The sequence below is a fragment of the Hyposmocoma kahamanoa genome, unplaced genomic scaffold (assembly GCF_003589595.1).
Source record: "Hyposmocoma kahamanoa isolate Upper Pololo Valley unplaced genomic scaffold, ASM358959v1 66, whole genome shotgun sequence".
Classification (NCBI taxonomy): domain Eukaryota; kingdom Metazoa; phylum Arthropoda; class Insecta; order Lepidoptera; family Cosmopterigidae; genus Hyposmocoma; species Hyposmocoma kahamanoa.
Window position 1 is genome coordinate 24,041,211 of NW_020653854.1, and position 27,923 is coordinate 24,069,133.

Sequence of the window (27,923 nt, forward strand, 5' to 3'; positions counted from 1 at the left end):
CGAAGCCTTTTCGTAAGAGCGTTTTAGAGATAGGCAATGAGAAAGAGTCTAAACATGAATGTTTTAATACAATAATAATATTACAAATATAAGTAATATTACAAACTTATTTATGATATTTATGTACCTAATTAACTAAATGATTTCGTATACATATAAAGATTAGCTAAAAGATTTTAAATCCTACGCAAACTACACAGAAATGCTATGTATTCTTAATATCCATTCGGTCCAGCTTCCAATGTAGTTCTTCACGCTGGAAAGATCAAAACAATTTAATTAGTTTAAAACTAGAACTAAAATTACATATAAGTACTCCTCCAAAGACTGAGTCGAGATTGTATTAATTAAAGACATGTTGCGGCATGTTAGCGATCGAATTACAGAATGGCGGTGCAAGTGTTGTCAATTTAAATTTAATTATTGACGAAAAATTGCCTAATTATTTTCTTACTTTGTATAACCCAAATCAACTGCTTGATTTGATGCAATAGTGGACCTCTTGCCAAGTTTGCAGTAGATTATGAATTCCGAGTCTTTTTTGGGTTTCGGTCTCAAGTATCTCTCTTGAAACTCTTCTTCAGACATCATCGGGCCTAGGTCCTCTGCAAATCTGCCGACTGAAATCGTATAATGACTTTATCCCAAGAAATTTAAATTATACTACTCTTAATTTTAGAATCACTGAATAATTAATTTCTGAAAGTTAAGGACAAGATACTTACTTGGAATATTAATACTATTAGGTATTATTCCATTTTTTGTTTCACACGGCTCCCTGACGTCAATTATTAAGATTTTCCCATTGTCAGAGGCCTTCTTTACGTATTCGAAGTTCACACGTTCGAACCCAGTCTTTGGTTTCGCATCTAAAAGCATAAAACGCAAAATATGATATGGATAATAGTTAATGTTAATAGGCCTATCTCTGCTCTTAGTGCTATCCCTAATAAAGGGCTCATATATTATATAACATTATTTTAATTTTAAGACATGTTCAGGGTCAAGAGCACGTCAAGCTTTACACTTAAGACTTAAATCCAATTCTATGCCTCTTACGATAAGAACGGTCCAAAGCACAAAGTGTCAAGCTTGATGTGCTCTTGACTATACCATATGAATGCAATAAATATATTAAGTATTGAGTAATGCAAAGATAAAAATAAGCGTTTAATAGAACGAACGTGATTAAAACATTTAGCTATAGAGCAACTGAGTAGTGTAGATAACCAATTACTTTAAGGTACATTCAAAGTTTTCTAAACAATAGTATATAAAATTATAAACCACAATAATATATCATGCTTCATGTTTTTTTAATTGCTTTCCTTTTTATTCGAAATAATTAGGTGTGTACTCCAGTAATTTAATAATAATAATAACGCACACACTCATAACCACGGGAAACCCTGTATCGCGGGTGCAATGGAACACACACATAGACAACTACAAATTACACCCAAACTCACGAGAGAAATAAATGTAGAGCTTACAAATATTTCTCCCGGCCCGGGAATCGAACCCAGGGCCTCACCGTGACAGTCCAGCATGGTAACCGTTCGGCCACGGAGGCAGTTAACTTTAGATAGGTACATTATTATTAGGGGAACAGTTATTTTTTTCAATGTAACATAGGTACTTCTACCTTGAATAATTTAATTTTGAATGTAGCTTAAAGTGTTAACACAGAGGTAATTACGTTGAAGTTATTATTTTGTTTTGTTGTTTATTTTTCTGTAACGGAGTTCTCTAAATTCCAGTTAAGATTGTAAAGAACAACCAATCTAAAGATAACAAATGCAAACTTGTCGAAATCACAAAACGCCTAATATTACAAACGTGTCTATACCCTAAAGGTCAAAAGTGTTGGAATGAGGAAGCCATCGTATGCTAATAACTTTTAACATTTACGCTAACTAACGCAATGTTAAGCTGTTATCTACATATATTATAAAATGAAGTAGGATTGAGTTTATAACAAAGAAGGAGACTAACATCTTAATGAGGTTTTTAATATAAAAATATAATTATGAACGATGTAAAAAAGGTTCAAGTCGAGTCAAAGTCAAATAATCATTTCTTCCGTAGGTAGAATTTTACACTTGAAAACGTCATTTTTAAGCTACTGCTCGTTCACTACGCTGACCTCCCTGAGAAGAACAAGTAAGAAACTCTAGGGATTGCTTTTTCAAATAAACTTAAATGCAATGGAATACACTTTAAATCATAATTGTGTGGAATGTACACTCTTGTTGTCTTTCCATGCTTCTTTATCTAAAACATGCTCTTCAATTTTGTAATATGACTTTTTAGTTAAAATACTTTTAAACTTAGGAAATGATAATCTTAATATATTCTCCGTAATATTATTGTAAACATGTATATAGTTCCTCATAAAAGAATCGTTTACATTAGTGAAACGAAAACGTGGTACCATGAGTTTGGACTTAGTTCTAAGGTTAATATTATGGATATCTTCTTTCTTAAAGAAACTATGCATGTTTTACGGGCATAGAAAATATTTGAGTAAATGTACTGAGATGCCACAGTCATGATACCAGTCTCCTTAAACTTTTCTCTGAAAGAAACCCGAGAACTTATACGATACACAGAACGATTCGCTCGTTTTAGCAACACAAATATGGTTTGTATATCTGCCGCTTTACCCTACATGAGAATGTACTATGGAAGTAACTAAAGTAAACTAGTGTAGCAGTAGCAATATCGGCAAGCTCACGAATTCTACGGACTGCGTATGCAGGAGAGCTTAATCTGCTGGCTAAGAAAGATATATGTGGAAACCATTGGAGTTTACTGTCTAAGGTCACTCCCAAAAAGACAGCTTTATTAACATGTCTAACTTTTCTCCATTTATTTCTATGATTGGACTAGTCGATTTTACATTAGGTAATTCCAATTTAACACACTTTGCATTCTTATCTTCATTATTCTTTATCTTTTTAGCATTGACCAATAAATTGTTAACATTAAACTAATAAACTACCTTTGAAAGGGTATTGTTAATATTATCATAGTTAATGTGATGTCTGGATGTTTTAAAAATCAAGAATGTGTCGTCAGCAAACAATACTATTTCGCAAAGGTCCTTAACAAAGAATGGTAGATCATTAATGTAAATGAGAAATAAGAAAGGTCCAAGTATTGAGCCCCGCGGAACACTCATTTTTACCGGAGAACCCAAACAAGTCACTCCATTTATGTCTACTTTTTTAATTCTACCGTTAAGATATGACGAGACAAGTTCCAATACCTTGCCACTTACTCCGTAATATTACAGCTTCCTAATAAGAGTAATATGATCCACGCAATCAAATGCCTTTGAGAGGTCACAGAAAACCCCAGTAGCATTCTGGGGCTTTTCGTTATGTTTTAGTAGTGCTTCCACCGCATCGCTAGTCGATCTACCACTAGTAAGCCCATATTGTTCACTATGAAAAATATGATTCCTACCGAAATACGACAGTAGTTGAGTTAACATAACCTTTTCGAATATATTACTTAAAGCTTGTAGAATTGAAATGGGCCTATAGTTACCAGGATCAACTTTCCTACCGTTTTTGAATAAAGGAATAACCTTACTGTATTTCATCAAATCGGGAAAAATACCTTCGTCAACGCACCTATTGAATGCATCAGCTAAATGTGGAGAAATTAGATAAATTACCGAGTCTATAACTTTAGTCGATACGCCCCAGCGATCTTCAGTTTTTTTAACATGTATACATTGGAAAGCTTTAATGATGTCTTTTGAATTACATGATGAAAATTAAATGCACTGCCACAAACTTTAGCATTTTTCCTTAGGAGATCTACAGCAAGAGATGGAGAGGAATTTAATGATTTTGTAGTGTTCACGGCGATTCCCGAAAATAATGATTCAAAAGCTTGGGCTACCTCATCTTTTGATTTCATAAGTTTGCCGATTAATTCTAGAACTATACCTCTGTCATGTTGTTTAACCCTGCCTGACTCTTTATTTACTATACTCCAAGTAGTTTTAGATTTATTTTTCGACTGTATAATTTTATCGCTGTGAAACCTTAGCAGCTAAACATACTTTTTTAAATATTTTTGAATAATTTTTAACATATTCTATAAAACTGGAGTTAGTATTATAAGTTTTCATAGCATATAGCTCATACTAACGAGACCTACTCCTATGAATGCCTACTGTTGCCCAGTCATTGAATTTAGTCTCCCTGTGGAAAGTTAGTGTTTTCTTTTTTTTTATACTAATGTAATTGTAAACACGTTATCAAATTCATTTTTAAAAGTCGTTTATTTATGAGCTTTCAATAATTATATGTACGTTATTCCAGTATCAATAATTTAATTGAGTATTTAATATTGGATTAATAATATTGAATTGAGGGAATTTATGATTTTGCGACAAAATTGTGACTCTGTACGTAGTTCTAAAGACTTAAGAATTATAAAAAAATACTTTATTATTACTATGACAGATTATTCTGATTTGTACTCACATTTATTTTCTGCATCACACGCGCATGCTCTAACACAAACAATTCCTCCAAACAAAGCTATATTTATGAGAAAGAGCTTCATATTTATTTTATTAATGTAGAAAAAATGCCATATTATTTCGTAACAGTTCATTTAAGAATGCGTTAGCACTATTGTGAATTGCTCTATTTATCACAGCATAAATCATACTTGACCCTGAGTATTATCGAGGCTAATTCGTAGTTAAGTAAGTGTTCGTAGTAAATAATTTTATTCAGATGCTATGACCACTACCTAATTATATGTAGCATGAGAGTGCGCACCAAGTAATAAATTTAATACATCTACAAAAACTTGAAAAAGTAATGCGGTAGTGAATTTAAATGCTTTATAATTATTTGTATTCAATTTAAAGATTTTTTATTTTTAACTGACCTGAATATGAGCTCGATTCATTAGTCGTAATTATGACCTCGATTCATCAGTCGTAATATGATCTCGATTTATAAGTCGTAGTTAGTAGTTGATTAATAATTGATCGATCAATTATGAAATTACTCGTCCAGCACTAGGCGACTTCTCATACGCTCGTTCCATAGGTAAAAACAATGTTATACATCTTGTAGGTATGAAATAGCGAAAACTGTGTTAGACATGTTTAGCCATTGAGTATATTGTTAAACTAACATGTTCGCCAGTTAAGCGTCTATCAGTTGACAAACCCAACAAATAATAGATCATATCAAGTGTATTAAAAATTCGAAACATTTTTGTGCTATCCATTGCAATTAATTAAATAAATAATAATAATAAACTGCTGTAGTATTAAGTATGTAATGTGATTCTATCATTTATAAATGCATATTACGTTTAAAAAAATGTGTAAGGTATACCTTACGGAAATCCGTCTAAACAAAATGTTAATAGAACGTGGTTAAAGTAACAATTGGAGGATATGTTCGTTTCATTTCAAAACAGGTTTGAACAGGCTTCAGCAGTAAACTGTTGTAACATTGCATTATTGGTATTTAAGAAAAAGTTAGTATTGTCAATATTCTAAAAAATTCGGCAAGGTAAGAATATTTGTTTTAATAAAAAGTTTTATCTCTATGTATTAAAATACTTTTATAAACTTAAGTAAAAGACACAAAACTTCTGCCAAAGATTATCTTCTCAGCTAACTTCTTACTTTTAAATGCATATATTTTATTGCTTTGTTATTGTATGAATATTTTTATTGACTACGGTATCACTTAGTTTGACAGGTGACCCCGTGCATAGTGAGATTTATTGTAAATTGTGAAAATATTTTTGTAAGATATTGCGTAAATAGGCTCATAAGTAGTTGTAAGTTGAATTTCATACTAATTACTTTCATGAACTGTGAGACAAGTGTATAAATAGTTAATAAATATTGTTTTAAGTATGTTACAAGGCTGCGTAATGCATGCCATTCTTCAGAGTTTGTTCTTTTTTTATTTCTATTTCCATACGCAATTAATAAACATGAAGTAAATTATTCAGTTGCAGATGCTGTTTTATAAAATTTAGTAGGTGCTCATGGGGGTTGGAGAAAGAAGTATGGTGTCTAATTGAGTTCATATAGTTAAAATGGGTTCCATGCGGCCTACTGGACGATTCCTTCCATTCGCTAATAACATACAAAGGACACAGAAGCCAGCAGGTGAGTTACATGTTGCTTTATTGCATGAAGTAAACGAACTATTGGTAAATATATAAATATTTTTTTATAATATCAAGAGACGTGACGAACAAGTCGTGCGCCTCTTGTGGTTAGCGACACGCCATTATTTATTTATTTAACACAGTAACAGTTTCTGTGCCACTCAGAGCTGTAAATTGCAAAGATCTTAGGGGCACAGCTATTGTGCCCGTCACCCTGAGATTTAAGTTGACAAGTCCCATGTGCCTGTAATTGCACCAGTACCATTACCCTTTGAAACCAGAACACATGAATGTTCACAATACTGCTTGGCAGCAGAAATAGGTCAGGTGGCAGTAGTTTTGTGAGGTTAGGCTTCAGGTCTTGAGCATTCAAAAGCCCTGATAGCTGCCTTCAGTGCCAAACACTGCAGAGAAGCTCTGTCACTGGACAGGAATGGCATCAGAATGCTGACTAGATCCTTAACGGGGAATTGTGGCTTGAACAAGCACATTTTAACAATAGAGAATGTAGATTCTGCTAGGAGGCAGATGAAATTCCTGTGCATCTTCTCACTAAGTGCTGCCATCTAATGGGCGTAAGAAGTTCCATACTGGGTAGGCACAGGCCACACCCAGAGGACATAAAAACTGTCAGAGCCAGGAAAGTCCTTCAGTTCCTAAATGCTGTTGGTCTTGGCTCCGAACTGTAAATAGTGTTGATCATAATAAAACTTTAATGGTCGCAGTGTTGAGGGGCCTCATTGGCCCCAAATTAAGCCATCCTAATAATAATAACAATTATAAGGTGCCAGTACTTCTTTGTACGAACTGCTTCATAAGGAGCTCTAATGCTGTTAAAAATATCCAACAATTTTAGTACCAAAGCTGTGGTCATCAAACACACTTACAAAATTAACATACTAAGATACATAATAGTCCTAATTGTACACAATTGTCAAACGAAACCACAATTACAAATTGTTGTAGGAAATTTAAAATCCTCTTATGTGTCATTTTGGTCAACAAAAAGTTTTGTAAATATTTGAATAGCATATTCAAAGAATAACCGATTGAAAAAAGTCTCATGTGATATCTTCTTATTTTAACTAAATTTGCAACGATGAAGTGCTCCATGGTTCACTAAAATACACGAGGTCCACAAATATCTTAAAATGCCTACAATTATTGAGGAATAAGTAGGTTAACTAAGTCCTATAAAGAAAGAATAGCCACACATACTAATAAACTAGCTAGCGCATTGAGTGTACCACGATGGACGAGAAGATTGACGTGTAAACACATTTGGGATTCAACTAACTGAGCTGAATAGTTTTCCACATAAAGACAACCCAACTTTGGAAGGGTATCCTGACATGTCAAAATATATCAAAAAATGAACAAAAGATGTTGGCAAAAAGAAGAAAAAACCAGCATTAATTATGTTATGGTGAGTTGGATCCGTTTCAGCTTATAGGTACATGTAATCAGTAATTTGTTTTGTCTGTTCTATTTTGTTTGAATTTTCTTAAGCTGAATAAACATTTCATTCTTTCTTTCGAAATACCATTTCTTGCTTTTGAACTTAAATTATGTACTTTTCTTATGCATGTTACAGGTGTCATGTTTAAAAGTAAGGAAATCACTTAGTGTTATGTTTCTTTCAAACATGGAACATATGACAAACATAAATAAAGGATATATTTAAATGAAAAAGGCGGACAATGGTATTTTGACTTAATACAACTTACTTGGAAGGTGTCATGTAATATATCTATATTATATTGTCTAAAAAGCTATAGTAGCAGTAGGGCTCCTTGTAAAAGAGTTCGTCCAGGGAAGTACTTACCTATTTCTGCCACCAAGCGGTAAGCATTTCAGTTTCGGTTTTGAAGTGAACAGGTACTGGTGAAATTACAAACACATGGGACTTGTCAACTTATGTCCCAGGGTAACAGGCATAGTGGCAATGCTCCTCAGATCTTTGTGATTTAAAGCTTTGACTGCCATTGCAACTTTTATGGACAGACGTGTTGCTTACCACTGGGCGCATGACTCCTGTCATTAGGTTTTATAAAAATAAGTTTTTCACAAAAAACAAAAAGTTTACTAACATCAAAATGGGATCAACTGTATCTTATTGTATAAACAGCAAATATGAACTATTCGCTTTTGGAATTCTGTTACTCAACACTAGATTTCACTATATTCAATAGCTCTTATGTATATTTACTTAAAGCTAAAAATTAAAAATAATTTATTAACACTGTTTTATTGTGCCTAGTTTAGTATATGTATAGCTTAGTGTATAGTATAGTAATTGTACAAGAAAACAAATAATAATTATAGTTCATTTGTTCATAGTGACATTTGGGATTTGAAGTTTCTAGAGATGTAATGATTTTATAATCGAATGTTGTAATTTATTTTTATCTTTATTATTTAATTTTGTATCTGCTTAGTGCTTCTATTTTCTCAATGTCTCTCGGCAATCATCGGATTTCGGAATGCACACGCATATTAATTTCCATGTCTAATTATATTATTAGATTTAAAATGTATAATAATTTGAATTTTGAACAACATACTCTATTGTTGTTTTGTTTTGATATCTGTGTATCTCTATACTTTTACATATCTATGTAAAACTATTTCCCTATTTTCAATAACTTTTACTCCATATCAATAAATAAGTTAACAAAAATATAAAGTGAGTTCTTTTATATAACTAAAAATGAATATTTTTTCCGGTTATTAATGAACAATACGTAATTAATAACATTATGTAATTACAAAAACATGTTTTTCAGCTTTTTCAAAATAATCATTGTTGTTTTTCTTAAATAAGTGTATATATACAATATAATATGAGCTCAAGGTAATACTGTCCTCCTTGTCCTAACTAATGCATTTCGGTAACTTTCGAAATATTGCCACCTAAAATTTTATTGTCACCTAAAAAAACGTCAATTGCGCTGTGTGATTTTGCTTAGGAATCTTATCTACCATAGCTCGAATTAAAAGTTTTCCTATACTGAAACGGTTCCCATTTCCCAAACAGAACCGACGTGATGAGCCGATGATGTGATGAACCGAAGTGTCCATACACTAATTTTATTTCAAATTTTATTTTTTTACAAATGAAATTAAAGCCATTTGAAAAATGTATATCTTATATTATTTGTGCACTATTTAGTTCATAATTGTAAATTTTCAAGGTGATTTTCTGTTTTTTTCTATCTTGAAAATTTTTAGAAATCGTGTTTTCACACTGTATACTAATCAGTGTTATCCTCAAAATATCGCTATATATTTTTTCAAAGTAATTTATTCAACACTTTCACTGTTATGCCGAATCAACCAAAGCCTGAAACTAAGTTAGTATGTATGATAAGTAGGGCAGAATATTAAGTAATTTATTGAGTGGCCGACATTCTTCTGTAATGAATCATGATTCTGAGTCAACAGTTTTGTTTATCTACCTAAATACACATTGCAATGTTGGACAGATATTGTTCAGAAATTTGGTTTGTTTATGTCACAATTTATCTTTTTTATCACATGGAATCATTGACTTACAATTATATGGACGTCGGGTCCGCGCTAAAAAGTGTCCGAACTTATAGGGCGTTCAAATCGTATACAGAGCGTCATTCACGCTTTAGTCTTCGTTTGTTCGACTGACAGCAAACCACGCAAAATTAGACAGTACTGCGATGACATTGCAATTTAAATTCAACGATTTAGCTTTTTCATATTCCTTTACATGTCACTACGTTTAAATAGGTTGACTTGGGACATTTTTTTCGTGGTTTTTGTATTAGACACGTAGTCCATTTATTTGTAAGTCAATGCATGGAATGGCTTACTTTTTTATGTTACTTTTTATGTTTATTGTGTCTAATATTTTGACTGAATCACTTGAATCCAAGGTCAACCAGCTTGATTTTGATTGCCTCTCTAAAGTTGATTTAACTCACAAATTAGAAAGATATAGTAGGTATCAGCTTCACCTTCTCACTCAGAAACCCATCTGATTTCGAGACTACCCGATCGGGTCGATTCCAATTTGAATCAAAGTCAGGGCGCTGGTGGCCTTGTGCTCAGCGTTGTCGGCACCAAGTGTTTTTGACAGGCGTGTCGCTTACCACCAGGCGCACGACTTATTCGTTCCGTCACTTGGCAACTTAAAAAAATATCCGTAGCTGGGTCTGGTTAGGGCGCGTGTCCACACTAAGAAAAGTCGTCGGGTCTATGCAACAATTCGTGTCGTTTCGGAATGTCGAGACAGCTTCGGCGCCGGACAAGAAAAAAATCTTGTCTAGCCATAAGCATTCGCATCGTGTACACACTCATCATTTTGTCGTCTGCAATAGACACGTCATGTTTTCGTGGCTAGATCCGACAAAGTTCGTATCATGTGCAAGACCATTCTCATCTTTTCTGTAGCAGACACGTCGAATTTCTTAGGCCTTAGGCTTAGGCCCCTAGTTTTATTTATCTTATTACTTATTATTAATTATGTCGCTCTTGCTGTTTTCAGTTCCAAAAGGCTTTCCTCAAAGCCTATCTGGCAGTGAAACAGACGTGTCCACATCGAATGAGAATCTATCCAGGGAGGAGCGCTATGTTGTGAGACATACAGCCAGAGTTGAGCCCCAAGGGCAGGAGAATTTGTGCCAGAGCAGTAATAACAATAATAGGAACTCTTTAAAGGTTTGTTTTGCTTTATTTTACTGTTAATTGACAGGTACTGGCCTTTGTCTAGATAATTACAGAACCTAAATTTGTAAAATTATTGTGATTGTTCATAAGATAATTTATGGACACAGGTATGTCAATATTTGGCAACCTTGGTGACTCAGCGGTTTGCACTTGATGTGGAGGTCCCGGGTTCGATTCCCGGTAAGATCAATTTGGGAAATGAACTTTCCTAAATTGGTTCTGATCTGGGTGTTCTGGGAAGTGCTTCAGAATGAATTCCGTTGCTTTGGTACTTATAGTACAGAGAATATCCTCGTTTGGAACCAGGCAATTGATGTGTTGTAATGAAAAATTGAAGAATCAAAAGAATAAAAAATTGGCTCAGATTGCAATTGGTTTCCCAAGTTTATGTACAAAGATCACGTCAAGCTTTACACTTTGTACCTTGGACCGTTCTTATCGTAAGCTATATAGAGTTGCATGTAAGTTTTTAAGTGTCAAGCTTGATGTGCTCTTGACCCTATACTGTTGAGTTGATATCAATAATGTATTCCTGTGGAAGTTTTTACTATTTTTATTTATAGCCTTTATTGCTGATTAACAAGAATGAACTTACGTACGTACTAACTTATCCAATATAGAAATGTATCGTCGCCTTACTTTCTCAATCTCGTATCAAAGCACAAAGTTACTGATATGCAAAAAATGGATTGTATATACAAATTTCTGATTTCACATCACATCTCACTTCATATTCACATACTGGCTTTTACCTATTCTTAAAGTAATACATCCAAATTAACACCCTAGTACTATGTACTGAGATTATAATTTTAAAAGATTGAATGGATTTCAAGTTGCGAAGGGGAGGAGGAATATTATTTATCTCATCATATGTTCTGTCCAATTAAAAACCAACACTCAGCAGTGACCTGTTTGACTTGCTTCCACAGTGAGTTTCTACGATACGACGTCATGCCGTGAATTTTTACGTTCCTCGACGTAGATTTCCACGATGCGACGTCGTATCGTGTTTATGTGTAAGAGCCCTTATTGATATGAGTTGTTTATTATGTATATTTGTTTAAGTTCCTTCCTTTTTGTTACGTATTTAGTTTGTTTTGTATGTTTTTTTCCTTGATTATTAATTCATATGGTTGTGTGTGCTTTTGGAAAGTCAATAAACGTGTTCTATCTATACTGTTTCTAAATGTTTTTTAGGAGAGTGTCCCAGGCAGCAATCGTAACTCTCTCAAAGACTCTGTTAGTGGTGGTAACAGCAACCGCAGCTCGCTTGATGTATCGTCCTCGTCGTACAACACGCTCATTATACACAACCAGGATGATTCGTGGCCGCCGCGACCGACGCCTATTCGGTAAGAAAGTTTAAACGTTTAATTGGAAAGGGCCCAGGAAATACATGAGTATCTTGATATCCCAATTGGATGCTGATAAGCAATAACATATCAACCAATATGATCATAGTTTTTACTCTAAAATTGAACTTCGACACACGCTACTCCGACACACGCTACTCCGACACACGCAACTCCGACAATATGTTACATCGACATGATTTTACTCAGACATTACGCTACTTCGACAACACAGACGAGATGTTTCTTAAAAAAAGCTTTGCATTTAGATAAGAAAAATCATCGTTACAAACCCACGTAGGAAATGGTTTCTTATATCGATCTATATAACAAAAAAAGGACAACATTATATAATCGGTAATTTATTCTATTAAAATACAGTGTTTTTTTAAATGGGACAGTATGGGGAAATCCGAAACCATAGACATACCAGAAGATACAAGGAAACTATATTAGGAACCATAACACCGTCTTTTTTTATGAAAACAATTTAAACCTACCCTCAAAATTTAAAAGTGCTGCGTGGATTATCGGCAATAATGTCGACATGACTTTACTCAGTCATGTCGATGTAACATATTGTCGGAGTAACGTGTGTCGAAGTTCAATTTTAGACTCCATTGTTTTGCGAAAATGGAACCTAACGATTCTTTAGTTGTATTTCTTCTTTATAATGTTATAACTTCATCGATACCATCGATGATTCCGCCAATGTCAAGTAAAGGAACACACGCGTTTTTACTCTCATAATTTTCCGAATGAATTTCAATAGAATTCACTGAGAGGAGAATCTACAACAACGGAGAACACACACAGACTATTACAGAAACAAATTGTTATTTTTAATAAAGTTACACAGGACATACACAAAGGGAGAGTGGACTAACGTTAGGAGGCAGTTTATTAAAGGGGTTTGTTCTACAATTTACTTATATATTAAAACATTTGTTGTTGTTGGGGCATTATAGTACAGCAAAAATTTTCAAGTTACAAGTAAGTTTTAGAACAAACTATCAAAAACAACGAAAAACGGTTACCTATGAGTAGTCCGAAATTACATTTTCCAGAAATAACGTTTGCTCGAATTTTCATTACTTCGAAAGTAATTTTGAGAGGAAAATATTTTTCTTTTAAACCCAACTTAACTTAACTTAACCGAACCTAATCGTGTCTTTGATATAAACATCCAACATATCCTGAAAGAACAACGGTTTCGTTATAATTCGGTTTTCGGTGTAATGAAAATTCGAACAAACGTTATTCCGGAAAAAAAATCGAGTTTGTTTGTTTGTTGAGTTGATAGGTTACCACGAAAAACATCTTTAGGTGCCATTTTCGAAAAACTATCATCGTAATATGTTATTGTTTATCAGCATCTAATTACCTGTAAATACTGACACTTAAGCAAAAATATATTGTGGCGATAACTTTACGTCTGAGAAGATTCGTGGACTTCTTAGATTCCGTAGATTTCGTGGAAATCTTCGAAGACAAAATTGGGCCTTACTGGTAGACTCTGACTTTGAGACCCGTTGATTAAAGATATCGAAATAATAGATCTCATGCTGTTTGTGAGGCACTAACAAAAATATTGATTTAGCTTGTCTAAACAATAAGTTTTGAATCTTCAAATGGGAGAGGCAGTTTTAGGCGACAAGGGTCAGAACCGGCGAACGATATTACTATAATTCCGGTTCAAGAACCGGCGAACGATATTACTATAATAAGAAGTAGGTTGTCTTCAGTCAGGGCTTGCGTCGCCTTTCATCACAGAAGCCAGTAATTAATATCTTGTGATCACCACCAGTTATAACTTGGAGTGTGTGGAAAATAATTGAATATCAATTCCATAAAAATTTAAAAGTACAGTGAATAACGACATCTCTCGCCAAGGCTGGTAGCTGTAAAGGTATCTGGGTGATAAAACTTTCATAGATTTCTCATAGATGGCGCTATGACTAAAAAGTCGTTGAAAAACCAAATACAGAGACACGACAACAAGCAAATAGAAAAATTCGTGAGGTCCGCTTGGTTCGTTCCGTGGCTTAGATGATATAGCGTCTGACACGGTATGCTAGAAGACGTCGGTTCGAATCCGGCCGGATCGAAGGAATTTTTCCTGAGTGTGCGATCTTTGTATTAATAATTATAACAAACTAGTGGAGTAATTTCACAAAAAATAATTGAATGTCAATTCAAAAAAAATTAAAAATATAGTTACGGATTTGTGGTTTGAAAGTTCGGAGACTGTATAATAAATTTTATTAGTTAACAAGTTGTTTAATAGCTTTTTAAGTAGCGTAAGGTTTTTCTTAGAGCTTAGGTTAGGTTAATGTAAAGGGTAGCATTGACTTAGAAGGTGCAAAGGACAACTCTGATCCGCTTCAAATCTGCTCTTTCTTAGTCAAAGTGAATTAATCATTTATTCCATAGGTAAAATTTTTACACTTGAAAACGTCGTTTTTTAAGCTACTGCTCGTTCACTACGCTGACCGAGAAGAACGAGCAAGAAACTATAGGGAATGCTCTTTTCAAATAAACTTAAATGCTATGGAATACACTTTGAATCATAATTGTGTGGAATCTAGACTCTTGTTGTCTTTCCATACTTTTTTATCTGAAAAATACTCTTCAATTTTGTAATATGACTTTTCAATGAAAATACTTTTAATGTAAGTTTTGAAACATAGGAAATCTTTTTAATATTCTTCGGAATGTTATTGTAAAATCCTATATAGTTCACCATAGTTCAAACTTAGTTAGCTTGAAATTTTTAATAAATAATATTTTTAAATATTCGTACAAATTGCAGAGAACACGAACGAACAAGCAGTGAAGTAAAGCATCCAACCACTCAGTCATCCCCATATCATACTTTGAAGAAAGAGTGCAAGAAACCTAGTGGTATACCATTACCGAAGATGCTGAAGGAGCAAACTGTCACAACCACTGCGAACTATATTGACATTGGGGGACAGAGGATTTATACTAGCCCACCTGATCATGGAGTTCAGGTAAAGTGTCTATACTATTAAGTGACGGGACGAACAAGTCGTGTGCCTGGTGGTAAGCGACATGCCTGTCCCTAACAGTTGCAGTGCCACTCGGAGTTTTAAATCGCAAAGATCTGAGGGGCACTGCCACTGCGCCCGTCACCCTGAGACATAAGTTGACAAGTCCCATGTGCCTGTAATTTCACCGGCACCCTTACCCTTCTAAACCGGAACAGGGTAATGCTGACATTACTGCTTGGCGGCAGAAGTAGGTAAGCTCTACTGCTACTAAATTTATATGTTCAATAAGAGTCGTTTTAGTAGAGCTACTTGTGAAAGGGTTCGTCCAGGGAAGTACTGCCACCAGTGCCACCTTGCAGTAACCTGAGCATTACTGTGTTCCAGTTTTGAAGGGTGCGGGTGAAATTACGTGAGATTTGTCAACTTATGCTTCAGGGCGATTTAAAGCTCTTAGTGGCACTACGCCTGCTGACAGGCGTGTCGCTTAACACCAGGCGCGCGATTTGTTTGTCCTGCCACTTGGTGCCATAGAAAAGAGAGATAGGAGGTTGTGACGTTATTAAAGTTGGCAGATATTAGTCTTCGTGTTTGGTGAGATTTGGCCATTGTTTAACTAAAATTATAGACGGTCATACAGTAGAACTCGGAATAGAGAGCACAGACAAAACCGTACCGTAGATAATGTAGAATAATATTTAAGTTAGAACATACTTAGACACAACTATGAAAACGAAAATTTTCTTCCCCTTTATGTTCACTATAAGACTCAATTTACACGACCGGAATATCCGGATGAATGAAAGCGAACTTTTGACAATTCAGTCTCGGGATCATAAGAAATAAATAATTATATTCTATTCACATCATTATACAAAAAATATGGCAACATTGTTTTGCCAACTGACTTTAGGAGCTGTCTATTCGCTATCTTTAATAAAAATTCCGAATATTGTAAGTACGCGACTTGAACTTTTTTCAATTCATGTTAACAATGAGATAATAATAATATAATAATAATAATAACGCACACACTCAATATAGCCCCGCACTAGGGAAACCCTGTGTCGCGGGTGCCATGGACACACACGTAGACAACCACAAATTACACCCAAACTCACGAGAGAAATAAATGTAGGCCATACAAATATTTCTCCCGGCCCGGGAATCGAACCCGGGGACCTCTGCGTGGCAGTCCGGTATGGTAACCGTTCGGCCACGGAGGCAGTTATTATTTATTATTTATTATATATTATGTTATATTATAATGACACTTGTTCGCCAACAGGAGATAACCGAAATTCCGGACGACTTCCTGAACCAGTCGTCCGTGCTGAAGCATCTCGCGGCTGAAGTGGCCTTGTCCCCCCCTCCGCCGCGCACCACCACCCCGCCGGCACCACGGGCACCATCTGCCGGCCGCAGCGACGCCCGCAAGCCTAAGGGTAAGGCCAAGGCAAAGATGAGCAAGGAGAAGCTCAATCTGTCCAGGTCGCAGCCGGATTTGACGAGGTAATTCATATTCTTAAGTGTGTATTATTATTACGAAAACATTGATTGTAGCCGCCAGACCCAAGTAGAAGAAGATGAGGATCCCGACGAGCTCGTAAAATTAAAAGACGATTTAAGTTGACTGTAATATATTGGCAATAGGTTGCTGGTTTACGGGAGTAGTGCCATTAATAGGGGTGAAATAACATGTATGTGGTGGTAGTTGATTGGTTCAAAAGAGGCGACGACGTAATGTGCCCTTGACGAGCGTTTAGTTAATGCTTTGAAAGTTATATTGAATATTACTACAAAATTCAGTTGCGTTCGCAACATTGATAAATAAATAAATAATAAATAACGCACACACTCAACATAGCCCCGCACTAGGGAAACCCTGTGTCGCGGGTGCCATGGACACACACATAGACGACCACAAATTACACCCAAACTCACGAGAGAAATAATTGTAGGCCATACAACTATTTCTCTCGGCCCGGGAATCGAACCTGGGACCTCTGCGTGGCAGTCCGGCATGGTAACCGTTCGGCCACAGAGGCAGTTAAAATTGATACTTGTTGATGAAGCCACGTGTGCTAGGATAGTATTATCTCAAAAATTGCGTCATATATTATATTTAGATACCTCCAGTGAACATTATTACGCCAACATAAATTTTTGGTCATTTTCTGTTTTTATTGTAAACAGTCTTATTCTATTTACTAATATACTTAGTGTTTATGTAGTTTTAATAATCTTATGTTTTTGGTATTTTCTTTTTTATTCATAATTTTTGTTTTGTTCTAATTATTGTCCCCTGTATTTACGCCTGTAGGAAGGAATTTCTGTTCGACATAAGCAGTACCTTTTGTTTATGTTTCCCTTCTTACTAAATTTGTTTTTGTTTGATGGTGCAGTGTGGGCGTGCGCGCGGTTCCCGGCGGGTCAGAGTCCAGCGGGTGGTGCAGTGGTGGAGAGGGGTCAGTGGAGGAAGCTGACGACGCCTTCGCTGCCGTTCTGGACGCGCTGGCTGCGGAGAACCACCAGCTCAAGAGACAATTGGCCGATGCCTGTGAACGGGTCGCGAAGACTACCAAGGTGAGACTTGATTATGTTAGCACTAGCTATTTATTCATACTTTTTAACCGACTTTAAAAAAGAAGGAGGTTCTAAATTCGAGTGTATTTTTTGAAAATTTTTATGTGTATGTTATGCGGTTACTCTTTTTGGGAACCGATTTTGATGGTTCTTTTTTTGTATGAAAGAGGTACCCCTCAGTATTGGTTCCATTTATTTGAAGAAAATATTCCACCTGGTTACCTATCACAAGCTAGAAACATGATTTACAGAATTTTGTTTCTCCGAAAACCTTTAGATTTTTATTGAATAGATTTTGTTTCATTTATCCGAAAACACGTTACAGTTTTTTTCATTACACCATTTAATGTTTCACTATTGACATATTGACAAGTTATTCTTTTCCCGATTTTTATTTCCACAATAAACCGTTTGAGCACCAATGTATCTAATTGAATATTTTTATTTTGTAAAAAAACGGTATCCATGATACATTTTTGTTATATTATTTCTTATTACAGATATTAAAAGTATTAGAACGTGTCGCACAATACAACTCGTCAAATTAAAGCACTTCGCATCTTTAGAAAATAATAATATGGTAAACGAGATACCAGTTGCGGCTTTTTCATATACTAACCTAACCTAAACCCACAAGAGGGGGTCGTACCGTCTAGGTAATGCACACAAATTCGGTTCTTGCACTCGCCGGCCGCTTCCGCGGCATGCTCGCTTCGCTCGCACGGCTCGTGCGGCCTTTTCATATATTAACCTAACCTAAACCCACACCATTGTTTTTAAATTACATTTGAGATGACAGCAAAAACATAACACAATGGTATGACGAAAATTACGTAAGTGTACTTGCTGTATGGTGCACAGCAAGTCCACTTACGTAATATTACAAAGTATGGTCCAGAATTTTGAGCTGTACGATAAAATTGTATGGCGGTACAATTTTATCTAAGAATAATAATATTGTCGAAACGAATTCAGCAATCTAAATTATATGGAAAACGGACAGTATAACAAACATGATTAGACTAAAAAAAATTCTGCCCAAAGAATACGTATGTGTAATAATGATTCTTATTTGGTTTTCGGACAAACGACATTTCTGTGTTGCAAATTTATACCAAAACTGTCATCGCACTAATGAAAAAAAGTCGAACCGTTTTCGGAGTAATGAAATTCGGAAAAAAGACATTCGAGTTTGTGATAGGTGACCATTCCACCTCTGAGAATGGCAAACTAGGAGATGAACCCAGTTTCGCGCACTTTCCGGTAACCGATTTCAATAAAACTTGGCAAATAGATGTAACATTTATTTATCTCGTGAGTTTTGGTGTAATTTGTGGTTGTCTATGTATGTGTCCATGGCACAGGGTTTCACTAGTTTATGTTAGGTGTGTGCGTTATTATAATATAAAAAAAAATCCACGGTCGGTTTTTTTTATAATTTAATTCTAGATTCATTTGTACACAATATTTACCAATTTATAGAATAATTACTTTAAATAGATTTCTAATAATGAAATAGCAACACTTGCGGCAGTGATGGCGTTAGCATTCGAGTATTCGAATAGAGGAGCGGTATAAGCGACGACTCGTCATACAAGAGAGAATATATATCTAATTTTGGTTTATGTGAGTATAATTAGCGTAATATGGGCCATTCGACTCTGCATATGATTGAAGAATGAATAATAATTTTATTTCTCGTCTCTACCATAGCATTACAATATCTTCTCTACAGTAGTGCAACGCCTTTGATGTTCGGCGATAAAGTCGCCCCTGTAGGCGCCTACACTGTCATATGCAAGGGTTAACAAAATGGAAAAATAAACTATACAGTGTGTGTTTTTAACTGTAAAAGCGTGGGGAATCTCGAAACCATAGGTGATACAGGGAACCTGTCTTAGGAACCATTAAGTCTTTTTTGTGAAAACGTTATTGGCATAGTAAATGTTTTAGTCAAATGTGAGTTGTCCATAAAATTGATTAATTTTTTTAGTGCTAATCGACTCAGTGTCATGTAAGGATCACTTCGTTGTATTGGAAGAAAAAACCGGGACAACAGAAGTTGGTCAAATTGAGTATAATGTTATTAATTTTGTATGGAAAAAAAATCTTTTTGATAAATTTAACCAGCTTTTGCGGCTATAACTAACTAACTAGCAACTGCGTTGGCTATAAATGTAGTTATCTCCAATTTACACAGAGTACAGCAACAGTTACTGGACTTAATAACAGAAGTAACTAATGGTTATATACCTATTTATTCCGAGAGAGTTTTTTTTATATAATGTTAAGTGGCGGGACAAACAAGTCGTGATCCTGGTTTTTTTAAATAATACCAAGTGACAAGATGAACAAGTCGTGCGCCTGGTGGTAATCGACACGATTGTCCATAATAGTTGTAGTGCCACTCAGAGCTTTAAATCGCAAAGATTTGAGGAACATTGCCACTGCGCCCGTCGCATGTGCCATGTGTGAAATTACCACCAGCACAATAGATACCAGCACCATAAACAATAGAAACATATCAAATTGCCGTATCGCGTTACCGTAGTGCCGGCACGAGTGCATGGATCCAGTTGCACAGCCGTGGCGCGTGGCTATACTCATGTTGCGAAGAATGCAGCGCGCGCATTTTTTGCCCAGCTGGAACACTGACCTAGATATTGCATTACACAGGTGTCATAACATTATCAGAAGGATGCATATTGAAAGAAAACATCGTAATTAGCCATTCACAAAATAACTTTCAAAGTGAAATGAAAAGAAATAGATATCAAGCAATGCAGCTACCGCAAGAATCTGAAGTTAACCAAATCATTGATGGATTGGACACTTTTTCTTGACAATCATGAGGAACTATTGAAGAACTTGAAAAGGAAAATTGACTTCGTCAAGGTCCAGCAGTAAGCAGTAAATACCCAAATCGACGGTCACGATACACGACATTATATTACTTATATTATTTTGGCAACAATTATCGTGACACTGTTATGTGTTTGGGGCGTAAGAACACCTCCCATACCTTTTCCACATAAGTTTTTGATTATAGTGACCCTCCCTATCAACCTCTTTGTTATGTGGGAAAATTTATAAGTTCCGGTTCTGACCCCAGATCAGCCAGTGTACAGAGTTGTCACAGGCCTCTGTCACTTGACTTCATCCAGTTCTCGAGAGGCTAGTGCCTCGGGTGAGCCACTCGGGGTGCACGTACAGTACCCTATTTTCCAGATAGGTACCGGAGCTGTAGGCACGTTCACTTCCCGTTGCTCATTGCACAACTAGCGGTTGCCACCGTCAAGTCATCGACTCTAAGTCCACTACCAAATCTCCTCATTGATTGGTGGCGGAACTGTAAGACACGCTCACTTCCCAACGCGGAAAAACCGCGTCTCTCCAGTTCCCAATAACCTAAGCGGCTGGAGGGACCGGAGAATATCTAGCTTATCCTCTGGGCGTAAGAATAATAAAGAAACGCCGTCTTGCGTGTGAGGTGGAGATGCCAAGATCAGCTCTTTGAACTGGACCTGAGCCAGGTCCTCGATGGCTAAACCGTTGTCTGTCATTACCACGTGACAGGATAGATATTGAAGTGGACATCAATAGATCATCGGATTCGGCACCAGCTGTAATTTTCCATAAACGTGTACAAGGCGACGTCAATCTTACTTTCTTACGTCCTCAAATTTTACTTTATTTTTATCTTATTTTTTGACATGTTTTAGATATTTACCTTTTTGTATCTTAAGTCGGGAGCATGTACGAGCAATATATTAGATAGATATGTCATAGTGTAATCATTGTTGCGCTTACATTTTACGTACAATTGTATGTATGTATTTTTAGTACAATAAAGACTTTCGGACAGTGCGGTGCCTTACATATTTTACAACAACCTACCTCAACTGAACAGTGTACCATGGGAAACATACACATCCCATCAAACATACATTACTACGAACATTCTTCATTTACATACTTGGGTATGAGCCCCAATACAAAGTAAGTAACAAAAGCATTTGTGTTATGGAAATCGGAAACAATCACGGTATCACAAACACCCACACTGTTAGTTTTCTACATTGACCCGGCTGGGGATCGCGCGACCTCAGAGATGGCGGCACCATGAAAACCCGTATGCAAACTATTCGATCACGAAGATCGTCATTCTTTTTGAGAGTCTTTAATTGCAGTATTACTTACTTTTAAAAATAAAATAATGTGTCCTTGAAACTAAATACCCTATCTGTAATATTTGTAGTACTTGCCCTTTGTGTTGCATAGACGTATACAGCACGTTGCGCATACAGGATTTATATGGGTAGTTTATTGACCAGTGATCGGAATAAAGGTAGTTAATTCAGCAAAACTAAAGAATAATATGGACATTTCCTTCTACAAATCCCGGGAATTCTCTGAACTGATTACATTTCAACATGCGTATTATTTATTCAAATTTGAGTACTTAGGCGACAATTTATTACTCCTATTAAGTATGTAATACAAATTATTGTCACAAAAATAATATTGTACTTTTTTATTTTTATATTTATAGGTATACATGTACAATTGTTGTAAATTGATCTTAAAAAATATCACAGTGACAGTAGGTACATGAACCTCGTTAGGGCATTAAATTTAGTTGAATTAAGAGCCAATTATTATTACAGAAGTTGTTTTTGTATAGGTGCTTACGTTAATTTATATACGTAAATACTTCAGTCATTTAACAAATAAATATGAGATAACCAATATTTTGGAATGTTTAGAAAATAAACCGTAAAAAAAAAGAAATTTTATGCGCATTGATAACGACATGGGTATGTCCATACTAAGAAAACGTTCATAGTTTCACTCGATTTCGATCACCGCTATTCAACGTCAAGACCGTGGCTATGTTTGCTGACTTTTAAACCGCAAATGTGTTCCTATTGCCCCCAGCTGGAAGAAGAAGTAGAGAAAGTCCAAACAGCCCACGAGGAGCTAGTTGGTTCCTGCGAGCGAAGAGAGAGGCTAGAGAGAGCGGCGCGTGTGAGGCTGCAGGCCGACTGCCGGAGGCTGCACGAGCTCAACCGCGCCTTGAAACAACAGGTAATTCTAAAAATTACATTTAGGCTCAATTTGCATCGCTTGAATGGAATCGAATATAATAATAACGGACTGTGCTCCACCTAATTGAAAACAAGAAGCAAAATAAAATTGTTAATTATTTTTTACTTTTTCGATTATACATTCTCGTTCATTCTTTACTTCCTATTTCCTCACATAGTTTGAGAAAAGCACTATATATTCCTCAGCGGCAACGGGGATTGTCTGACTCGTATAATACACACACAGCACAGCACAGGCCTTGTAATTGTATTCGTCCGGCAATTCTTTATTTCTCGTCCTCTGCAATAATATACTGAAAGTCATGCTCAACGGATCACAGACTCCACATTATAACTGTGTATTGTTAACTCATTATAACGCAGGTAGAGCTGTTGTCGGCCGGCGTTCGCGCAGAGGGCGACAGCAGCGCCGACGTGCTACGCAAGGAACTGCAGGGCAGGGAGATGCTCATCGCGCAGCTCATCACCCAGAGTCAGTCCCGTTTAACTACTTTTACATTATAGAACGTTTCCTATAAAGTAATTTTATTTTTATTTATTTTACTTTGTTATGATTAGTAATAGAAAGATCGAACACAGAAAAATTTCTGCGACCAGGTGGGATTTGAACTTAGACCGTAGCATTGTTCTTACCAACTGATCCACAGGTCAAGTTATCGAGTTGTCGCAATTCTCTTATGTGTTTTTTGTTATGGATGTCTTTGTACTGGCTTTCATGTTCAAGTCACTTTCATTTTTCTACTGAATTATACTACCTACTAGGGCTGGCAGGATGCTCCCACCTATGCTGATTGTGGACTCGGCCAAGCTGGGATGCGTCTTGGCCATCCGATAAACCTCCGATTGAAATTCCATTGTTGGTTTTTGACCTCACTATCGTTATTCTTCATGATTTATTTTCAATGCCACTTAAATAAATTAAAATTTTATTATAAACACTTTAGTTGTCGACAGTAGTAAGTTCAAATAAAGTTGAAAGTACTGAGTATTACAAAATTGAAACCATGACTCTAGATTCAACACAAATTTGATTCAAAGTCTAATTTATAGCATGTAAGTTGTTTAAAAAGAGCAATCCCTAGAGTTTTTTGGTCGTTATTCCCAGGGAAGTCAGCGTAGTACGCTACGTGCAGTGACTTAAATGTGATGTTTTGAAGTGTAAATTTGTTTTACCTATGGAATAATTGATTCTTTGACTTTGAGACGGAATAGGTATTATTTTATTAGCGGCGCTTCGGTTTCGGGTGTATATTGAAAACAGCATTTTCAGTAAGTTTTTCAGATTTTAGTGTCGCAACGTGAACATGTTTGAAAATCATTGTTATAGATAAAGAACTAGCGTGCGCGAAAGAACGACAAGAGATTGAGATGGCTGCGCAACGAGCTACGCTCCAAGAGCAACGTACTCATATTGACATCCTTGACACTGCGCTTACTAATGCTCAGACCAACGTCGTGAGGCTTGAAGAGGAGGTGAGAAAACACAGGCTATCTTTTTCATTCCCAATCAATTTGTTAGTTTTCTTGTATGTAAGGCTAGAATGGCTGATTGTTTATTATTAAACTTCTCTGTGAAAAGCGTAGTGGAATATTTTTGCGGTTTCTGATAATTGTAGTGCTATTATCTCAGTTGGTCACATAGAGATTTTTAATCTTTACCACAAACAGGATTTTAAATACTTTGTAAAAATAGCCTTTTCTCATGTTGACGTACCATTTTTTCTTTCAAAATTCATGGACAGATTTCTAAGACCGTTTTCCTTAAGCTGTAACATTTAAGCTCATAATCCGTTTTAATCCATTTTGTAAAAAAGGTAATCAAACAGATCATTGACCCGAGTATGTATAGTTTGTTTATATAGTTGTTTTAGTGATCAAGTCAATTAATTGGATGATTTCATTTCTTTAATTGAATCAGTTGAAACAACAGATTTTTTTGCGATTTCACTGGCTGATTACTAACAAAAAATATGTATAAATTGAGTATTATCGAAGTTAGCGTCTGTCGGGTCACCAATTTAAATACAAAAAAATATGCATAATTAATGAATTAGAATAATTAGAACTATACCTTGATGACCCGTTTCAAATTTCCACCATGTACATATATAGTTCTAATAAATAATTCATTTTATTAATGAATATTGTTTTTTAATAATGGTTTTTACTGCCCTGGGTACTTTGTCCTTTCGAGCCGGTCAATATTTTACGTCTGTTAGTGTTGCCTTCGACGGAATGGTAGACAACATTCGTTACTACTGTTTTGCCGGAGGGTATTTAATGCCCTTGTTGCCCCTGCGCAGTGCCGCCACGCGAGCGGCTACGTGGAGCGCGTGATGGGGCTGCAGCGCGCGCTGGCCTCGCTGCAGCAGGCCTCCGACCGCAGGGAGCACACCGAGAGGAAGCTCAGGGCGCAGCTGGAGAAGGAGCTGCAGACGCTCAGGTACCACAATCACCGCATCAGTCTGGTGCACTACTAGCTTTTCAAATATTATTTGTTTCGCGAATGGAAAGTAAGCCTAAAGCTTCAGCAGCCCGATTCAGAACTCTTCGGTAGTTTTCGACTCCTCCTACGTATCGTATGTCGAAATTGCCAAGTTTACATCGGAAGTTCTCCGTTTTATTCGGCAAAACTCGTTACTGATATAGAGTGATCATCTAATAGATCATCTAATCGATATCTAGGGTTTTATAATCATCCATGTGAGTAAGGAGCTTTGCCGAATAAAACTGAGAAATGCTAAAGTCACGTGTTATACTTACATATTTCAGTGAATTCAGAACTTTAAAAGGCTCCCCTGTAAACTTGGCAATTTCGACATACGATACTTTACGTAGGAAGGTTCGTTTTAACTGAATCGTTCCATTGAATATCGTTCTCGAATCGAAAGACGCTTTCCGAGCTATACAAAACGTTCGCGTTAAACGTTTGATTTGGATTCGGATACGATATCCTTATCCAACAGCTTTTGTCGGTGAAATATATTATAAGAAAAATAAAAATTATTTTATACATTCTAAAGATTTTAAAGGCCTAAAATATAGGAATGCGTTAGTGTTACATAAAATAAATTAATAAAATTGAACAAAATCCAAACGTTATTTAAAAGAATAAGAGACTTTCATATTACATCGTCTGACGTCAGCGTCTCCTAATAATACTTATCACACCGCCATGGTGATAGTGAGGCACTCAATAATATTTATTTCAAGTGCAGATTGTACGTATCGGATGCTTAGGGCCACTCGATAAGTTACCGAGAAAACCATCGCAAGTTCGGTAACTTTCATTCGATAACTGTGTTCGAATAACATTTGTAGCCTTTGCCTGTCGAGAAGTTCGAGTAATCGTACGGGTGTGACGAATACTATACAGTTTGACGTACGATTCGGTTATTGTGAATAAAAATGATAGAAACCGTACGATATCAATTCGAATCGGTCGACAACAGAGTTATCGTAAAGTTCTGAATCGACCTGCTCATTCGGAAATAAGTAAACAGTGTATATATAGACTTGTATACTTATTTTTGGCCGATCACAAGTGAAGCGAGTTATTAATTTCAATTACATACGGTGATTTACGCTTTAGGGTGCGTTCCCACTAAGTCATGACGACAGATTGTCATGCAGTTTACAGTGTCGTGGCTTGTATATTTAAATGAAGTTGTTCACATATACAGCACGACACGATTAACTGTCGTTCACGATTTTTTATCGTTAACAACGACAAACTGTCGTCGCAGTGGGAACAGCTAGAACGACAGTCGTCTGACGATAAAAACGTGACGACAGATTGTCGCAGCTCCTATTGTCGTCACGATCTAGTGGGAACAGCTAGTCACGACAGTCGTTCAACGATAAAAAATCGTCCACGACAGATAGTCGTGATATGGGAACAGGCTAGACACAACAGTCGTCCAACGATAATAAAACGCGACGACGTAGTGGGAACGCGCCCTTAAGAATGTCATAAGTATATTCGTTTTATGAGGTATCCTTTTAAGTTATTGTTTATGTTTTTCAGTAGTACCGTGCTACAGTGAATTTACAATTTTGATTTGCTATGTGCGACTGAAATACGCGTTTTTCATTATTGAAAGCTTGTCTGTTCTGTGCACCGAGAACACGTTCACGTTTCAGATCTGTATGCGCTACCTACTACTGGTGCTCTCTAGTGAGGTGAAGTCAATGCTATGTCAATATAGCAATCAAAATGTTTGCAATGAAGTTTGACTTCCTTGAACAGGAAACGCGAATGCAACTGCGGCGGGGCCAACTCCAGCAGCGGCACAGCGGACGGCGAGGCCGAGCTGAGGAGGCAGCTGCGCGAGAGGGACGAGCGACTGCTGGCTCTGGAGGGGGAGTGTGCCAAGTGGGAACAGCGGTACCTGGAGGAAGCCGCCTTGAGGCAGGCCGCCGTCTCCGCTGCCTCCATACCCAAGTGAGTTTATTTTTGAGTTTATGAGACCCAAGTGACGGGAAGAACAAGTCGCCCATCTGGTGGTAAGTGACACGCCTGTCCAATCAGTGCTTTAAATCACAAAGATCTGAAGGACACTGCCACACACAGCTTGGCGGCAGAAATAGGTCAGGTCGTAATTCCCTGGAGGAACTCTTTCACAAGGAGCTCTACTGCTACTAAATTTTAGAGTTTTACTTGATACGACGATGAAGCTAGACATAAAAAAAATATCTAAGATAACGCATTACCATCTCCTAAAATTCTCAGTTTATTGATTTTGGTCTGAAATGCAATAACAACTGGAGCTACAAGATATTCTTAAAAAACTTCAAGTGGGCACATGGTAACCGTCTGAAATTAATGTTAATACATACGTAATATAATTAATATGTGTTCCTACTATGTTTCTACTAACAATCTTTTACACATGACTTCTTAAGCAACAGCAACATGCTATTGGAAGCTATTATTTCTGCTGTCCCTCAACGCCGGTGTGTGATGAAAGTGAAAGAAATTAATGAAATTC

At 36.3% G+C, this 27,923-nt stretch overlaps 2 protein-coding genes across 4 annotated transcripts in view; one reads left to right on the forward strand and one right to left on the reverse strand.

Annotated features, from left to right (window-relative positions):
* Nucleotides 1-4: 4 nt before the first annotated feature.
* Nucleotides 5-4,708, reverse strand: LOC113231876 (putative thiosulfate sulfurtransferase, mitochondrial). Its single transcript, XM_026466415.1, has 4 exons — nucleotides 4,506-4,708; nucleotides 726-869; nucleotides 455-620; nucleotides 5-256 (listed from the first exon to the last, which is right to left on the reverse strand). Exons 1-4 carry the CDS (start codon nucleotides 4,636-4,638, stop codon nucleotides 193-195), a joined length of 507 nt encoding a protein of 168 aa, XP_026322200.1. The 5' UTR covers nucleotides 4,639-4,708; the 3' UTR covers nucleotides 5-192.
* A 1,046-nt stretch (nucleotides 4,709-5,754) lies between these two features.
* Nucleotides 5,755-27,923, forward strand: part of LOC113231771 (angiomotin-like) — a 41,271-nt gene continuing 19,102 nt past the window's right edge. For 2 of the 3 annotated variants that reach the window (XM_026466296.1, XM_026466298.1), the window contains exons 1-10: nucleotides 5,755-5,832; nucleotides 6,010-6,169; nucleotides 10,691-10,863; nucleotides 12,073-12,227; nucleotides 15,040-15,241; nucleotides 16,527-16,567; nucleotides 23,346-23,404; nucleotides 24,260-24,405; nucleotides 25,236-25,375; nucleotides 27,182-27,376. In XM_026466296.1, coding sequence (XP_026322081.1) covers nucleotides 6,097-6,169; nucleotides 10,691-10,863; nucleotides 12,073-12,227; nucleotides 15,040-15,241; nucleotides 16,527-16,567; nucleotides 23,346-23,404; nucleotides 24,260-24,405; nucleotides 25,236-25,375; nucleotides 27,182-27,376 — 1,184 coding nt within the window. In that variant the 5' untranslated portion in view covers nucleotides 5,755-5,832; nucleotides 6,010-6,096. Of the gene's footprint in view, nucleotides 5,833-6,009; nucleotides 6,170-10,690; nucleotides 10,864-12,072; nucleotides 12,228-15,039; nucleotides 15,242-16,526; nucleotides 16,751-17,643; nucleotides 17,825-22,762; nucleotides 22,913-23,295; nucleotides 23,405-24,259; nucleotides 24,406-25,235; nucleotides 25,376-27,181; nucleotides 27,377-27,923 lie in introns of all 3 variants that reach the window. The other variant, XM_026466297.1, reaches the window with a different exon arrangement.

Excerpts from the sequence above, each read along its gene's own strand:
- LOC113231876 (XM_026466415.1), bottom strand. The coding sequence starts at position 4,638 with ATGAACTGTTACGAAATAATATGGCATTTTTTCTACATTAATAAAATA. Across the intron at positions 870-4,505 it reads GTGTGATGCAGAAAATAAAT|ATGCGAAACCAAAGACTGGG; the intron begins GTGAGTACAAAT and ends TTATGCTTTTAG. Across the intron at positions 257-454 it reads GTTGATTTGGGTTATACAAA|CGTGAAGAACTACATTGGAA; the intron begins GTAAGAAAATAA and ends TGATCTTTCCAG.